Source organism: Chiloscyllium plagiosum, chromosome 9, assembly GCF_004010195.1.
Source record: "Chiloscyllium plagiosum isolate BGI_BamShark_2017 chromosome 9, ASM401019v2, whole genome shotgun sequence".
In the NCBI taxonomy this organism is placed as follows: Eukaryota; Metazoa; Chordata; class Chondrichthyes; order Orectolobiformes; family Hemiscylliidae; genus Chiloscyllium; species Chiloscyllium plagiosum.
The window spans coordinates 72927964-72945436 of NC_057718.1; the positions used below are offsets into that span (position 1 = coordinate 72927964).

The 17473-nt window shown below is 40.6% G+C and overlaps 1 protein-coding gene across 3 annotated transcripts in view; it reads right to left on the minus strand.

Annotated features, from left to right (window-relative positions):
* Positions 1-790: 790 nt before the first annotated feature.
* LOC122552938 (zinc finger protein 292-like) overlaps positions 791-17473 on the minus strand; it is a 193982-nt gene continuing 177299 nt past the window's right edge. The window contains exons 1-2 of one of the 3 annotated variants that reach the window (XM_043696216.1): positions 12186-12614; positions 795-9187 (exon numbers count right to left, since the gene is read on the minus strand). In XM_043696216.1, the coding sequence (XP_043552151.1) occupies positions 2687-9133 (6447 nt within the window). In that variant the 5' untranslated portion in view covers positions 9134-9187; positions 12186-12614 and the 3' untranslated portion in view covers positions 795-2686. Of the gene's footprint in view, positions 9188-12185; positions 12615-17473 lie in introns of those variants that run through there. The other 2 variants (XM_043696213.1, XM_043696214.1) reach the window with 2 other exon arrangements.

A 17473-nucleotide genomic window follows, 5' to 3' on the forward strand; every position in this document is an offset into this window, starting at 1 on the left:
GAGAGAGAAAAACAGTTAATGTTTCAGGTCAATAACTTTTCATCAGTATGGGAGTGAGCATTTATAGCTTGTGAATTATTTGGGTTTAGTACAAATTGTTCTTTTGAGGAAAGTAATTGAAAGTCTTTTTACATGGGCAATTCGGAAATAGCCTCCTTCTACATGCAATTTAACTTGCTCACTTGTTTCTTTGGTGGTTCGAAATCTGCAATGTTGGCAAATTATTTCTAAATAAAGTGATCTTGCGGGATGCAAGTTTTCTGGAAAACTGAATTGTTAAGTCATGATTTGGAGATGCTAGTGTTGGACTGGGATATACAAAGTTAAAAATCATACAACACCAGGTTATAGTCCAACAGATTTAATTGGAAGCACTAGCTTTTGGAGCGCTGCTCCTTCATCAGGTGGTTGTCGACACATTCTTGTTAACATGAGCAGTAAATGCAAAAAGTTCCAAAATTTAGAATGGAGGAAATATGTACTATTGACTTTTTTTAACTATAGGTATTATACTGGCACTGAGCTAGATACATTTAATTCATTTTAGTCAACATGCAGTAAAATATTCCAGATGTAAACCTTGCTAAGGAGTGATGAATCTCATCCCGTATGGCTTAGATAACATAGCAATTGCAGAATGGGATAAAACTCTGCCTCCTTTCAATTCCTTGAGTTCAATTTTAACCATGCAAAGAAACATCAAATTAAAAGATGAACTTGTTGGCATTTCAAGTTTGGACCATTAGATAAATCAATGCGACAATGGAGGACAATATTAAAAATATTTTTAAACAGATTTATTTTGTGTTTTATATTAATTTAATAAAACAAAAGCATTTTCAAATTGACATCTAATTTTATATTCTAGTCATCTAAATGCCAATTCAAGTTAATACCGTATTGCAGTATTTACAATAATACTGTATTCAAATCTATAAATGAGGACAACTATACAGACTGGTATACAAAAGAAAGGAATGTTTCCTCACAATTACAGGCTGTTTTATAATACAAAAGAAATTGTTTTTCCCGATACCATATTGTATGCTTTCAATAATCCTTTGGCAAGGTGCATTGCACAGTCGTACACGTCAAGGTGGTCCTGTGGTTTGATGAAATGGTCTGTATGCTGTAACACTGTGCTGGTTGTCAATGAAAACCAAGGTGACCAACTAAACAATATTAATTCACACTGCCTCAAAAACAAGTTACTGGAAAAAGTCAGTGGATCTGGCAAGTGTAAAGAGAAATCAGAGTTAATGTTTCGGATCAAGTTCTGAGGAAGGGTCACTCGACCCAAAACGCTAATGATTTCTTTCCACATATGCTGCCAGGCCTATTGAGCTTTTCCAGCAATTTGTTTTTGTTTCTGATTTACAGTATTTGCAGTTCTTTTAGCTTTTATTAAGTCACACTGGCCAGATTAATACTTTGAATTGCTACCAATGATTATTCAGACACTGAATATTGGCGGGTAAGTTCAGAAGCAAAACAATTAACTTCAAATGTACACACTTCATTTAACAAAGCTCTTGAGCAATAAGACTATATATAATTATACACAGATATATATATACACACACACACACAGTAGCACTCAGATGATCAACTGTTCAGATCCCATTGCTTAAACATCTGAGCTTTATAACTGAATTACTTATCTTTTTCTTTTAACAGTTGTCAGTATATAAATAAACGGACATCTATTCTTCAGTGTTGACTTTACACAAAAAACATTATACCCTAAGCTTTAATGGTCAGGTATTTTTAAGAGTGCCTTTAAACATTTGAAACCGCATAGTACTAACTGCATAATTGAGAGACAGTACCAACATGATCTTTCATTCCATTATAGGGAAAGTAACACTTGGGGGAAACATCTCTAAATTGGAATTTATTGAAAAGTGATGCTTTCTTCAACAGATGCTTCTTGAAGGCCAATAACCTGGTTACAATAGACCACTGGTTTTGCTAGAATTTGTTCTCAAAACTCTCACTGCGAGTTACTTGAGAGGGCTATCCCACAGATTACACACAATGAATTATTTGCAAACATTACATATTTCTTCCTCCTTGCTCCAAAAACAAATATGACTTCAAATATCGTTTATGCAGTTGTACCAAAAATGGTAGCAAACATTTGCATAATTTATTGAAATAAATAAAAACTATTTGGATCTTTGCAAGTTTTTTTTATTATACCTATGCCCAACATTGTAAAGAATGTGTTTATGGGATTAGAAAGGATTTGTAGCAAACGGGTGACAATCTCAAATATATAGATAATGACAATTCAAGCTTTTGCCAGCGTGCTTCAGCAATGCTGATCTACAAAGTCACTAACAGAATGTACAGACCTCCATAACAGTCAATCAAGATAACACTACCTCCTCCATATAAAACTGTCTGACATCAGTTTATGACTTTTGTTTTACATAAACAGAGCAACTGTTCTGTGCTACAATTTTGTCCCATAGGGATTTTGTAGAATATAATGGACATGGCTATTGCCATGTTAGTTTGTGTTTATTTAAAAAAAAAACTTAAAAAAGCTGAACACTTATAAACATGCTTTTGTTAAAATTTACAAGGCATCCTTTTGGTTTGATTACTGGCAAGGACCAAATGAAAGCAAATTACAGCTTCTAAATTACCCTTACTTCAATATATAGTGGATGTTACAGAATTATGTACTTTTTACAGCCATTCTTTCTTTTACACTTTTAACCTGGGCCAGCATATTAAAGTCTACTTTTACTCGGCTAAGCACTACTGTAGGTTGCATACGTTGGAGTTGCTTCTCAGCAAGCTCAACACAATCTGAGTTTGAATTGTCCATTATTATTTTTATGTTCTTAAGTATGTGGAGAGACAATGGAGATTCAAAATTGGTAGTTCCCATACGTAATCTATCTGCATCTGACTGTTTGGTGCGGTCAACAGGAACCCTTGAATTTCTGTCATCCTTTACAGGATAGCTTGCTGATGAATTACTCTCATCACTTAACATTACACTCGATGAGACTAAACCATGATCGGCCATTTTCTCAGTGTTAAGAGTACAAGTGTGAGATAGACTTTTATCAGATACAGCACTTTTCTTTTGTTTCAGAGCAGATTCTTCAAGGAATTTTAGGAATGAAAATTCAAATCCCATAGGTTTGAATGTACTAAAGTCAAAAGGTTTGTGGCGGTGAGGCTTGTGAATACATGGGATGTGCTTTGAAGGTGAAGCATCTTTCTCATCGAAAATTTGGATTGTATCTTCCAATAGATTCTCAGAATTGTCCATTATTGCATTCTTTTTCTTTGTATTCTCAATGTGCTCTTCTGTGTCTGAAAGAGTCAGGTGACTGTTTGATCGTTTTTTACAAGACTGATGTTTATTTACATTAGTCACTTTACTCTCAGCAATCATCTCTACAGTTTCCTCCTGTTCAGTTTTAATGCAAGCAGAGGTATTCGCAATCAGTTTAGCATTAAACAATGGTGAAATTTCATTAGCTGTCTTAAAATAGTTATCACTCTCTATTTGCTTATTTAAAATTTCAGTTTCACTTAGCTTGGCTTGTGGTTGAATCATCACTCTACTGACAGCATTTTCTACCAGGCCTCCTTCATGGTTGGTTATATATTTAGTTGCTTCTTTGTCTTGGATGCTAGCATGCTTCCTGCAAGTTACCAGATGCTTGTGATATTGACTTACAAATGTATTAGAAATTTTGTGATGAATCTTATAATGTTTTACTAGACTGCGTTCACTGGTGACAACTGATGAACAATTCTTAAACATACACGGATATTGTTCTTTCACAGACTTGTTACATATATCCAAAGCTTGGGCCTTACTTTTAAAAGTATATTTAGCAACTTTTCTAGAGCTGCAAGACTTATGACAATCAACTTCTCCGCTTTTCATACTTCTGCTATCTGTAGTAAAACATTCCCTTGATATGGGTTTAGATTTACCATGATTCGTGATGTCTTCATTTTCTTCAGGGGCAAAATAACTTTTTTCATCAGGGAGATCATCCTGATTGGCTGTTCTTGGAATGTTTTCTTGATCTGTCATGATTCTTCTTGGTCTCATTAAATGAGACCGATGAAGCTCTCTGTGCTTTGTAAAGATGTGTCTTAAAAGATTAGATCTAGTGGCGTAAGTCCGATCACAGCCTTCACAGTCACATTTAAAACAGGTCATGTCCATATCACTTTGCTGACTTTCCACATCTATGCCATGAGCTACCATAAGGTGTTTAATAAAACTCCAGAAAACAGTGAAAGAAGAAACACAATCAGCTTGGTCACACCGAAACAATTTTCCTTCACTGACAGAGGATACTATTTTTCCCATTTCATCTAAAGTGAGATTGTGAATATCTGAGTAGTGTTTAATTAGGTTTGTGATTCCTTGGAAAATTCTACAACAATCGTTAAGTTGACACTGAAATTCTTTCATTTGGACAGCAGCGTTTTTGGTGGTTTCTTGTTTGATCTGCAAGTGAAGATGCTGTTGGTCAGACTGGTGCACAGCTTGATAGTGGAGTATTAAGTTTTGCTGAATAGTGAAAGCTGCAGAACAATCTTTGTGGACACATTTGTACGGTTTGTGAAATCGATTACTGTTACATTCTGTTCTTATTTTAGTAATTGATTTCTTGCACTTCTTTTCTCCTGCTGACATCTTCATAAACTTCACTGTACTTCCAGCTTTTTTAGCTTGCTTCAAACGTCCCATACATTTTCTTCTTTGTACTGACCTATCTGGTGGATGCAGCAAGATATCTTTTGGCCTTTCATAGTCTAGGAAGGGATCTTTTGTTCTGACTTCACATACCGAGTCTTCTTGTGATTCAACAGGTGGCAACATACCCTGTAGCCCTGCTGGCACTGGTGAGGCACCTTGTGACCCAGCTGGCAATAATGAATTATCTGCTGAATCAGATGCTGGTTGAGAGAGACCTTGTGGTTCTAACGGTAGAATTGGGACATCCTGGAGCCCTGCTGATAGTAATGAGATATTTGCTGGTCCTGATACTAGTTGTGTAATACCTTGTACCTCTGGAAGCAAGGCAGTTTGTGGTATTGCTGGTAGTGGTGAAACACATTCTTCCACTGTTGGCAGTAAGGACACATCCTGCAGCCCCTCTGATACTGGTGAGACATTTTGGGGATCCACCGATTGCAGCAAGACATCCTGTGGCCATGCCAGAAGTGGTGCAACAGCCGGTAGCCCTGCTGTTTGTGCAAGGCTACTGTGTGATTCAACTGTCAACACAGAGGCATCTTGAGGATCTGCCAGTAACATTGGGGTATCCTGAGACCCTGCTGCTGGCACCAAGGCATCCTGCTGCACCACTGATTGAGTCAAATCATTTTGAAGTTGTGCTGGTATTGCTGAGCAATCCTGAAGATCTGCTAACAGCATTGAGCTACTCTGTGACATTGTATGGTTATAAAGAACAGTTTTTGCATTCGGAGAATTATGTAAATGGAGATTAATTTCTGAATTAATCTCATTATGTCCAGTTACTGGTTCCAATTTATGCAGTTCACTGGATTCATTTTCCTGCAACCCATCACTTCTGGGTTGAGAAATGATTGCCTGTGATGATGGTACATTATCTACTGCTTTATGAGGGCCATCTGATTTCCTACAGTATGCTCTTTTAATTCTCAGTTTTACTAGCTGTTCCCGTGTTACCTGATGCATCGATTGGTAGTGGGCTCGGAGATTAGAATTTCTTGTAAATGTTTTCTGGCAGTTAGGAACATGGCATCGAAATGGAGCAAATCTGGTCTGATACATCTTCATTTCCATTATCTGTTCCTTGGAGTACTGATGCACTTTGACATAATGGTTGGTCAAAGCATCTTTAGTCATTGCACTATAGATACAGCCACCTTCCTGACAGATAAATGGCTTAATGAGATTCACTTTCAGCTCTTTGCCATTTTCAGCAGCTGGCACTGATGTATTTGTTTGTGTGTCTGTCAAACATTTATTGATTGTATTTGGAGTATTGACACAATTACTCATTGATGTGTGTGTCATGATGTTCATGGAAGAAATCGGTGTCCCTGAACTTGAGGTAGGGCAAGATGCATCATTCTTGTAAAGTTTGTCATATTCCAAATTTAGATTTTGCAAGGCCAACAGCAGTTCAGCAATGCATATATCTGATGTCTTAGAGTGTTCAGAGAGAGATGAGTTATGATTGCTATTAATGCTAGGGAGGATGCCATTAGTGAAAAAGATAGTTGGCTCACAACTGCTTTCCAAATTTTGAGGGGCAATCTCATTGTCAACAAAAGTTGCTCCTGAACAAAAACTGGATTCGAGTGCCTGCTGCAAGGGCTCACAAGGTGAATAGGGCCTTGAGCCTTTAGTTGAATCTATCATTGATGGAACTTCAGTGCTGAGTGATAAGTCTTCACCAGCCACAAATGAACCTGGGCTACAGATAGTTGTTAGTGCTTGTGGCATACTGATGTTGACTGGGCTGCCCTCCACAGTCCTCATTTCAAAATTAGGTTGAAAGGTTTGTTGAATTACTGCAGTCTCAAATGTTCCAGGAAGACCAGGGACCTGGGGACTCTTGTTTGGCCCAAATGCAGAACTGTAGCTGTTCTGCTGTGTTGGTTGAAAAAGTTCATGGGTAGCAAATGGAGCTGTATGGTCCGCCATTTCCAATGATTGAAGAAATGTTTCCCCTGACAAGAATGTATCTGTGACACAGGGAGGTTCAGGTTCCTGATGGACAAACGCATCTGGTGAAATAACCTTTTCTGTTTTGTATAAAGCCTGTCCACTCTTCTGCTCCACAACTGAAGAACTTTCTTTTCTGTCATAAGGTTTACAGATAGCTCGACGTGACAAATGACCACCAAGAGATTTAGGATTTGTAAATTCTCTGTAGCACCTGCTACAGATAAATTTGTCACCCTTGATTATTGCAGGCCATTTTGCACGCTTATTGTGTGTGTGCTTTTTTTTCCTGGATTGGGATACATGATCGCTTTCAACTGTTAAAACACTGGTAATAGGTTGATACATAGCACATACTGTGTTCAAGGTGCTTTCATGTGTTATATCTAAGCTTTCCTCAGTTGAAAAACACAATGAGCTTGGAGGGCTTTCCTGATTTTGACATTTTGAGGGATTTCTAATTTGTTGGATTTTTGATAGGTCTTGCTGTTTCTTCAGTGTTTCATAGTACTCAGGGTGCGTAGCCTTAATATGTTTACTGACACTGCGTGATGAAGCATAGCTTCGACTACAGCCATCAACTTTACAGCTGAACATTTGAACCGATTTTGTTACTTCACCAGGTTCCGTTTCTTCAGGTAATGGGGAAATAAGGGTGCCCTCCCCTTTAAACATTGCTTTTGGCAAAACACAATGCGTTTGATCCATGTTGATCTCTTCATTCTTCACAGTCAGACCAGTGTATGTGGCTTTTGGAAGATGGCACCGTTCTCTGCTGGATGGCAAAGCATTTAGTTTTTCTGACATGGAAGATTTGGATTCAACAATTTCACCTGCAACACAATCAGTAGCAAAACCATTCTGGTAGGTGTCAGGCTGATTGCATGGCTCATCTTTCATCTTCAATAGCTGGTCTATCTGATCAGCTCTATTTGGAGCAAGCTGTTTTGTTTCAAAAGGTGAACCACTTCCAGCTTCAATTTTCACACAAGCCTGCGTGACATGACCAACTTCATGCTTCTGCAATTCACTCTGGGAGTAGTAAATGTTTCCACAGTTTGAGAATTTGCAAGTATATGAGGAATTATGGTAATGCTGTGCTTCGTGATCATACAACAAATAAGACTCGGTAAAAACTCTTCCACAATTCTGAAACATGCATTTAGCTTTGAACAATGCATGCACTTTCCGGTGTCCTACCAATTCAGAATATGTACCAAAGCTTGCATTACATTCCAGCTGTATACAGACATAAGGTTTAGGGCCACAATGAATTTGCAAATGTTCATTAAGGTGAGAAACACTGACAAAACGTCTCCTACAATACTGACATACAACTTTATTACTCTGCATTTTAAGAAATTGTTTTGCTTCTTCTTCATTACCGTGACCTTTCACGTGTGCAATTAAATTTTTAAAATATTTAAATGTTTTTGTACAGGTAGTTACAGGGCAGTTATAATCTTCAGTGCAGTCCACTTTTTGTGTAATCATGATTGCAGGTTTGTATGATTTGTCTTTGCCCTCATCATCAGAGCCATCACTATCACTGAAAACGACAAAATCCTCACTATATATGCTGTTCCTTTTTATTGGACGATGGTCCTGCTTGTCTATCTCCAATATCTTTTTACTTGGAACACTAATATCGGTCAAGTTCTTAGGAGGTCTTCCAACTCTTCTTTTTGGTTTAATAGAAGCCAGTCGTTCTTTACAAGATTGCTTAATATGAAATGTAACATGTGGAACAAAAATCTCCTTTTTCTTAAAACTTTTGGCACATATGGGGCAATAATAGTTTCCCTCTTTTATATGCGTTTGAGCATGACGGATAATTCGATGTCCCAGAAACTCTCTGTCACATAATACACAATACTGCATGTAGGCCTGCCAATTTTTAAACCTGGCAGACACCATACCTTTCTCAATTTTATCTTTTTCCTTAATTTTGATTTCTTCAGATGAAGTATTTTGTACTTTTATCACATCGCTGTAAAATTTAGGAAGTCCATTCAGTGAATGCTCTTTTGGAGCAACTTCAAGATGGCTATCATTGTTTTCAAAGAGGTCACTGTCATTAAGTTCATCTATGGAAGACACAATGGATGCTTCCTCGCCCATCAATGCAAGACAATGGCGCTTCAGAGTTTTCCAATCCCAAAATTCAGGATCAAATGGCCAATGTGTTTTTAAAACCAGTAAGAGTTCACATCTCAATGAGTTAGGAATTGGACCATTTTCGTCGTCATATTTCTGATCTGGCTGGTTGTATAAAGTCTCAACAGCATAATACGCTTCCACCGTAGGTTCTAACAGGAATTCGGTAAGCTGGCATGCACGTCTGACCTCTAAATAATCAGGTAACAAGCATGATACTGTCTTGCAAATTGACGTTTTCACTGTGGGACTTTCATTTGATTCCATGCGTAGTGCTCTCACACAGAGCTCAATACAAGCTGATAGTCCAGCTTCTCCTGCCTGTGAAGAAAAACACAGTCTTATATAAAAGTTACTGCTCAGATTTGATAAAACGTTATGCTGTATGTACTTGTGGATAAAAATAAATTAAGGTTTTAACTTTTTTTATCTTAACTCATTATAGATTGTAGCCGTCAGCTGCTTAGAATAGTCAAAACCTTCAGTCCAAAACACAATACAACTGATATAACAGACATTTACAACTTAAAACATGTAATAGATAGCACAGATGTGGCACCCTTGTTGTTAACAGAATTCATTAATAGAAAACTTGACCTCCTCTATGGCTGGAGTAACAGAGTTGGAGATCAAATGTTGTGTATATTTGCTAGTTAGCTGTGGATGTGCTTTAGCACAGCTTATAGAATACAGCAGAGACATAAAGCCTGTTAACTGCAATACACGTATTCTAACAGAATCATACCACAGACAGATCTATCCAGTTGGTTCTTCTATCCCTGTAAATTCTGCAAAATTTTCCTTTTCTTGATTTTTACCAGAATCATTTATTGCAGCATCTACATATCAATTATCAGTTGATAAACTTCCTAATTGGCCAAAAACACCTGTGTCAGCCATATACATTAAATCCCGGTAATTCCCAGATTAACAACTTTAACTAATGGGAACAAGGTTTCGGATTCATGGAAACTTTATAACAGCCCATCAGAACATCTGATTAATCAACAGCTTGTAGAAGGACTGCTGCTACTGTGCATCAGTGGCATAGGGAGTTAACTTCAAAGGTTTTAGATGAGATGTCAATCAAAAGGGGCGACTTTGTTCTGGATTTGAGTGTTGCTGGAGATGCAGTCATGTAGGTCAGGCAGCATCCAAACAGCAGGAGGGTTGCCATTTTGAGCACAAGCTCTTCATCAGGAATTGGAAGGGGGGCAAAGGGGCTGAGAGATGATTGGGAGGGAGCTGGGGGAAGGTAGCTGGGAACGCAATAGGTAGATGAAGGTGGGGGTGAAGATGATAGGTTGGAGAGGAGGGGGAGCAGATAGATGGGAAGGAAGATGGACAGGTCCTCCAGTCCAAACAAACCTTACCATCAAACAAAGGGGGTGGGCGCAGTGGTAGTTTGATGCACCAACCTCTACACCCCTGAAGTCAGGTGCCAACTCATGGACTCCTTCTCCTACTGCCCCCTTGACCACGAACTCACTTCCCATTACCAAACCATCAACTCCCAGATCATCCACAATCTCATCACCTCAGGTGATCTCCTACCAATAGCCTCCAACCTCATATTCCGGGAATCCCACATCACCTGATTCTACCTCCTACCAAAACTTCACAAGCCTGACAGCCCTGGTCAACCCACTGGTGGGGCAGCAGCAGGCCGAGACAAACTCTGTCCTGCTCCCCTTGGTCCTGGAACTCCCCACATACATTCAGGACACCATCAATGCCCTCCACCTCCTGCATGACATTGCTTTCTCCAGCCCCCAACACCTCATCTTCACGATGGACATCCAGTCCCTGCACACATCCATCACCATGACAAAGACCTCCAAGCCCCGCGTTTCTTCTTTTCCTGCTAACCCAACTAGTATCCTTCCACTGACATATTCGATTGGCTGAACTGGTCCTCACCCCTCAACAATTTCTCCTTCGAATCCTGCCACTCCTCCCAAACTAAAGGGATAGTCACGGGCACCCACATGGGCCCCCAGCCTTGTCTACCTCTTTGTCAGGTACGTGGAACAGTCCATCTTCCATAGCTACATTGTAGCCGAGTATAAGGTGGTGAATGGTGCCATCGATGACTGTATCGGCACCACCTCACGCTCCCACGAGGAGGCTGAACAATTCATCAACTTTACAAACACCTTCCACCTCGTTCTCAAGCTCACCTGGAGCATTGCAGACACCTCCGTCCCCTTCCTGGACCTCTCATCCATTTCTGGAAACTGACTTAACACTGACATCTACTACAAACCCACTTACTGCCACAGCTACCTGGACTACACTGCCTCCCACCCTGCGTCCTGTTAAAACGCTATCCCTCATTCCCAATTCCTCTGTCTCTGCCACGTCTGCTCCAAATTCTACCATAGAACATCCCAGGTAGCCTCCTTCTTCAAAAACCACAAGTTCCCCTCACACGTGCTTGATGACGCCCACCAACGCATTTCCTCCAATTCTTGCACCTCTGCCCTTGAACCCCACCCCTCCAACCACAAGGACAGAACCCACCCCGGTCCTCACCTTCCACCCCACCAATCTCCGGATACACTGGATCATCCTCCTCCATTTCTGCCACCTACAAACAGACCTCACCACCAGGGACATATTTTCCTCCCCACCAGTGTGTTCCGGAGAGACCATTCCCTCCGTGACTCCCTTGAGAGGTCCATGCCCCCCACCAACACACCCTCCACCTCCCCCTGCCACTGCAATAAGTGCGAAACCCTGCACCCACACTTCTCCTCACCTCCGTCCAAGGCCCCAAAGGATCCTTTCACATTTGACAAGAGATTCACCTGTACTCCCACACTTGTCATCTACTGAGTCATTGCTGAACACTAACTCCCCCTCGTACTCCATCAAGGAGATGCAAGTCCTGGGCTGCCTCCTCTGCCAAACTCTAGCCACCTGTTGCCTGGAGGAAGAATGCCTCATCTTCTGCCTTGAGACCCTCCAACTACATGAGATCAATGTGGATTTCAGCAGTTTCCTCATTTCCCCTCCCCCTCACCTTACCCCAGTTCCAACCTCCCAACTCGGCACCACCCTCTTGAACTGTCCTTCCCACCTATCCACTCCACCCTCCTCGCCAACCTATCGCCTTCACCCATCGATCGCATTTCCAGTTACTTTCACCCCCAGCCCTACCCCCTTCCATCTTTTAGCCCTTCTAGGCCATTCCTTCATTCCTGAAGAGCTTATGCTCAAAATGTCAACCCTCTTGCTCCTCGGATGCTGGCTGTGCTTTTCCAGTACCACTCTAATCTAGACTCTGGTTTCCAGCATCTGCAGTCATTGTTTTTACCTGGCTGTGCTTTTCTAGCACCACGCTCTTCGACTCTGATCTCTAGCATCTGCAGTTCTCACTTTCTCCATGCAGTCATCTAGGCAAATAAGCAACATTCCATCAAAGTCCTGATTTGTGTCTTGTAGATTGTGGATTGGCTTTGCTGGATCAGCAGTTGACTTACATACCAAAGAATTCCTAGCTTCTGACCTGCTCCTGTAATATAGTATTTATATGGCTAACTCAGTTCAGTTTCTGGTCAACTGTAACACCCAAAGAGTTGATAGTCGGTGATTCATCAACAGGAATGCCAATGAATATCAAGGGCTGCTGATTAGATTCTCTTTTCATGGAGATGGAAATAGCTGACACCTACATGGCACACGTGTTGTCCAGACCTTACTGCATTTGGGTATGGCAAAAGTGAGGACAGCAGATGCTGGAAACCAGAGTTTAGTTCAGAGTGGTGCTGGAAAAGCATAGCAGGTCAGGCAGCATCCAAGGAGCAGGAAAATTGGCGTTTCGGGCAAAAGCCCTTGATCAGGAATAGAGGCAGGAAGCCTCCAGGGTGGAGCTGCTGAAGTATCGGAGGATTGAGAATGTTACTTAACATTGCAATGAACTCAAGTTAGAGGGAAGATTATTGATGAAGCACTGACTATGATTGAGCCTACCACACTATCCTGAGAAACTAACGGCTCTTGTGACAATAGTAATGTCCCTACATCTGGACCAGGAGAGCCAGGTTCAAGTCCCACCTGCTCCAGAAGTGTGTAACGACATCTCTGGACAAGCTGATTACAGAATACCCACCTTCAGGAAATAATTAGGGCACTGTGGCACAATAATAGTGTTTCTATATCTGATTCAGAGGGCCTGGGTTCAAACCTCACCTGCTCTCGAGATACGTCACAATATATCTGAACATGCTGATTAAAAGTACATACCCTGAGAAACTGATTTCTTGAGGCACAATGGTGGTGTCCCTACCTCTGAGCAAGGCAGCCTGTGTTCAATTTACACATGCTCCAGTTATAAGTAATAATGTCTGAACAGGCTGTTTGCAAATATCTACCCACAAAGAACTCCGACAGATATATCCTATTACTGTGATCATTGATGTCAAACAACCACTGCCATCTTCCTCTGCACTATATTTGACTAACATTTATTCTTTTTCCCCCAAAAGGTCTCCACATAGCATAATTAAAGATTTAGTACCAACAAGGTGTACATGGTACAACTTTCAGGATGCTAGTTCTTTCAAGTATTCCATGCATTACTCCAATGTGTGCCTTCCCATACAGTCAGTATCCAGAATTCATTTTCACTCAAGAACAATATTATGCATTTGCTACTTGGGATAGCACATTGGTTAGCCACCGCTGCCTCAGAGCACCAAGGTTTGATCCCAATTTGATTGGGTGATGGTATGTGGAGCTTACACATTCTCCTCTTGTCTGCATAGGTTTCCTCTCGATGCTCTGGTTTCCTCTCATGGAAAGAGACTGGCCATGCTAAATTGTCCTGAAGTGTCCACAGATGTGCAGGCAACGTGAATTAGCATGGTAAAAGCAGGCATACAGGATGAGGTGAGAGACAGGTCTGGTTGGGAAGCTTTTCAGAGGGTTGTTGCCCAAAGGGCAAAATGGTGTCTACCTGCATTATCATATTCTATTATTCTACTCAGGAAATTACCTCCTCACAAAACATACATTTTAAAGACCAGTTGAACAGTATGGTTGATTTCGCTGAGCGCAAGATAAATTTAATATCAGATATACATTAATACAAAAACCCTTCATTCAGCAATTTTCTTTCACATGGAATATGGAAAAAAAAGTTGTGACAACAATCCAATCACTCAGATTACTATTACTACTTTGAATTACATTCTTTTCCTTCATGCATTGCATATAGGCAAATCTATGAAACTGACATACAAGGGGAAAACACCACACACTAGGAACTTTGTCTGGATATGAGCTGAAAAGGCATCCCTCTTGCTATCTCACACAGATTGGGTGGCATATTTCCTGAATAACTTTATTACTAGACTGCTGAAAGAAGTAAAGATAGAAATAACAAAGGTATTGTCTCAATCCTTTAATTTTCATTGACTGAAGGAGTAGTGCCAGAGGACTGGAGTGGTGCCAATGTTATACTAATATTCAGGAAAAGGGAGCAGATTGAACTGTAGTCCAATTAGTCCATTGACGGTACCAATAGATGAGAAACATTTTTTCGATCAGGAAAAGACACAAATTAGTCAAGTATTACTAAAGTTAATTCATTAAAAGGTAAACCATATCTGGCTGACTTGAATGTATTCCTTAATGAAATAATAGGTGGTTATTCAAGGTAGATTTGAATACATGGATGTTTGGAAGTAATTCAGTAAAGGCATAAAGCGTGTTAATTAGGAATAAATGCAGCAGTACCCAAAACTGGATGAGTGGTCGAGGAGACAGAGTGGCAGTAGAAGGCTGTGTGACTGGAGGCCGGTGTCCAGTGATATACCACAGCAATCATTGCTACATCCTGTATTGTTCATTTTATGTGTAAATGATATTGAAGAAAATGTGAGGGAGATGATAAGTGAGTTTGCGGATGATACAAAGTTTTGCCGGGTGGTTAACAGTGAGGATATAGATGGATTGGTCAGATAGGCAAATCAGTGGGAGATGAAATTTAACCCTGATTAGTGTGAGATGATGCATTTTGAAAGAAAAATTACAAGACAAGGGAGTACTCAGTGAATGGCAAGACACTAGGAAGCTCAGAGGAACAGAGCATCTTGGAGTCTTCATCCACAAATCCCTGAAGACAGAACAACAAGCTAATAGCATGCTTAAGAAGGCATACAGGACATTTAGCTTTATCAGTTGAGATTATACTGATAGATTTTAAGAGCAGAGAGATGTTTTGGTGCTGTACAGGACTTTGGTTAGGTCACAGCTGGAATATTATGTTTCCACACTGTAGGAAGGATGTGATTGCATTATAAAGGGTGCAAAGCAGATTGGCCAGGATGTTTCCTGCTATGGAGTAATTTAGCTGTGAAGACAGGTGGATAAGCTCAGATGTTTTACTTGGGGCAGAGAAGGCTGAGAGAGGATGTGACTGGGGTGTATAAAGTGAGACAGGATGGATAGAAAGCAAAAATACAAAGCACTTCAGATGTTGGAAATCTGGAACAAGAACAGAAATTGCTGGAGAAACTCAGGTCTGGCAGCATCTGTGGAGAGTAAACAGAGACATCATTTTGAGTCCACTGCATGGAAGAACATTTGACATATCTTAACATCCAAGGCTATGGGCCAAGATCTGGAAAGTGGCATTTATGGAGATTGAGGGGGCTTTTTTTTGTGAGTGCTGACTGAATGGGCCAAAGTGCCTCTTCTGTCCTGTATGATTCTGTGATTGTCTATGACGCTCAGACCCTGAAAGATTCCACCCTCGCTCTTTTCCTTTTTAAGTATTTATAGAACTGGATGGCTCTTTCCAAAGTTATGTGTTTCATTGTATTTCAAGCTGATGTATAAGAACCAGGAAGTGTTTCAGATGTTCATTTTTATACATGATTCCACTGTGTATAAACAATATTCATGGCTCACCAGGCCACATTGACATGGAAAACACATTATGACTCACTTTGGAGCCTTTTACTGGTCAGACCCAAATCAATTACAACCAATATTTATGATTAGCCGGAAGTGTAAGAACAAAGTTACTTGAACTTAGGAAATGTACTTTAAGATCCTGATGAAGATCTCGACCCACGGGAGGGGTCCCTTAGTTCCGTGACTGATCAAATAAACACCAGCAATTCAGTCTAGTTCTGCAAGATCTCACACTTTATTACCATGGCCAGGCTCACATTGTCCAGCAACACAGAGGATAAACACTTCTGTGTGCCTTGGAGAAACTGCGCAAATGGCTTAAAACAAAAACAATTTTTATATGGTTCTTAAGGAATAGTACAGCCATAATTACAGAGCGAATCCAATAAAATGGCATTATAGATATAAGGTTAAGCCAATGATACTTCATGAGAACTAACTTCATTTTGCACATTTTATCTCTCAGCACCTGTGTCTCCAAGGTTAGCTGGGATGGTTATTAATGTCCTATCTAGCTTAGTTAATTCCATATTGTGAAGGAAGCATTGTCTGTTAATCTTTGGTTCAGATAGTTCAGGAATGCAGCTTTTAGCAGAGTTAAAACCCATTTTAAACAGAATTGTCAATTTGCAGCTTAGAAGCCATTTTGTTATGTTACTTGCATTAAGAAGCCATTTTGTTGTTAGTAAGGGAATGTATTAAATGGTTGCTCCTGACAACAGCCTAAATTCAGATTTTAATTCCTCACTGCCAATAAATGGTCTGTTAACTTTCAATCTTCTTTATAATTAGAATCTGAGGAAATGCAGGCATCCCGCCTCAGGCGACTCTCTGTGTGAGTTTGCACATTCTCCCCGTGTCTGCGTGGGTTTCCTCCGGGTGCTCCGGTTTCCTCCCACAATCCAAAAAATGTGCGGGTTAGGTGCCTATTGTATTCAGGAATGTGTAGGTTAGGCACATTAGTCAGGGGTAAATGTAGAATAATAGGTTAGGGGAATGGGTCTGGATTGGTCACTCTTCGGAGGGTTGGTATGGGCTTGTTGGGCCGAATGGCCTGTTTCCACACTGTAGGGATTCATTCTAATAGTTGAGGCCGTTTGGAAGCCATGACGCATCACTATGAAACAGTGAAGAGTTCATTTCCTGTTCCTTAGGCCATGTTGCCATAGCAATAAGAATCTCTGACCCGACTTGCTACATAAGAATCACCCATTGTGCTCAGAAATGTTCCCTAGTCTGTCTGTATTCACTCTCCTTCCTCACATTCTTGACATGAGAATTTTAGAGTCATAGAGATGTACAGCATGGAAACAGACCCTTCGGTCCAACTCATCCATGCCGACCAGATATCCTTACCTAATCTAGTCCCATTTGCCAGCATTTGGCCCCTATCTCTCTAAACCTTTCCTATTCATACCCATCCTGAAGGTCTCCACCAATTCCTCTAGCAGCTCATTCCATACATCCACCAGCCTTTGTGTGAGAAAGTTGCTCCTTAGGTCCGTTTTAAATCTTTCCCCTCTCACCTTAAACCTATGCCCTCTAGTGCTGGACTTCCTTAGCCCAGGGAAAAGACCTTGTCTATTTACCCTATGCATGGCCCTCACAGTTTTATAAACCTCTATAAGGTCACCTCTCAGCCTCCGACGCTCCAGGGAAAACAGCCCCAGCCTGTTCAGCCTC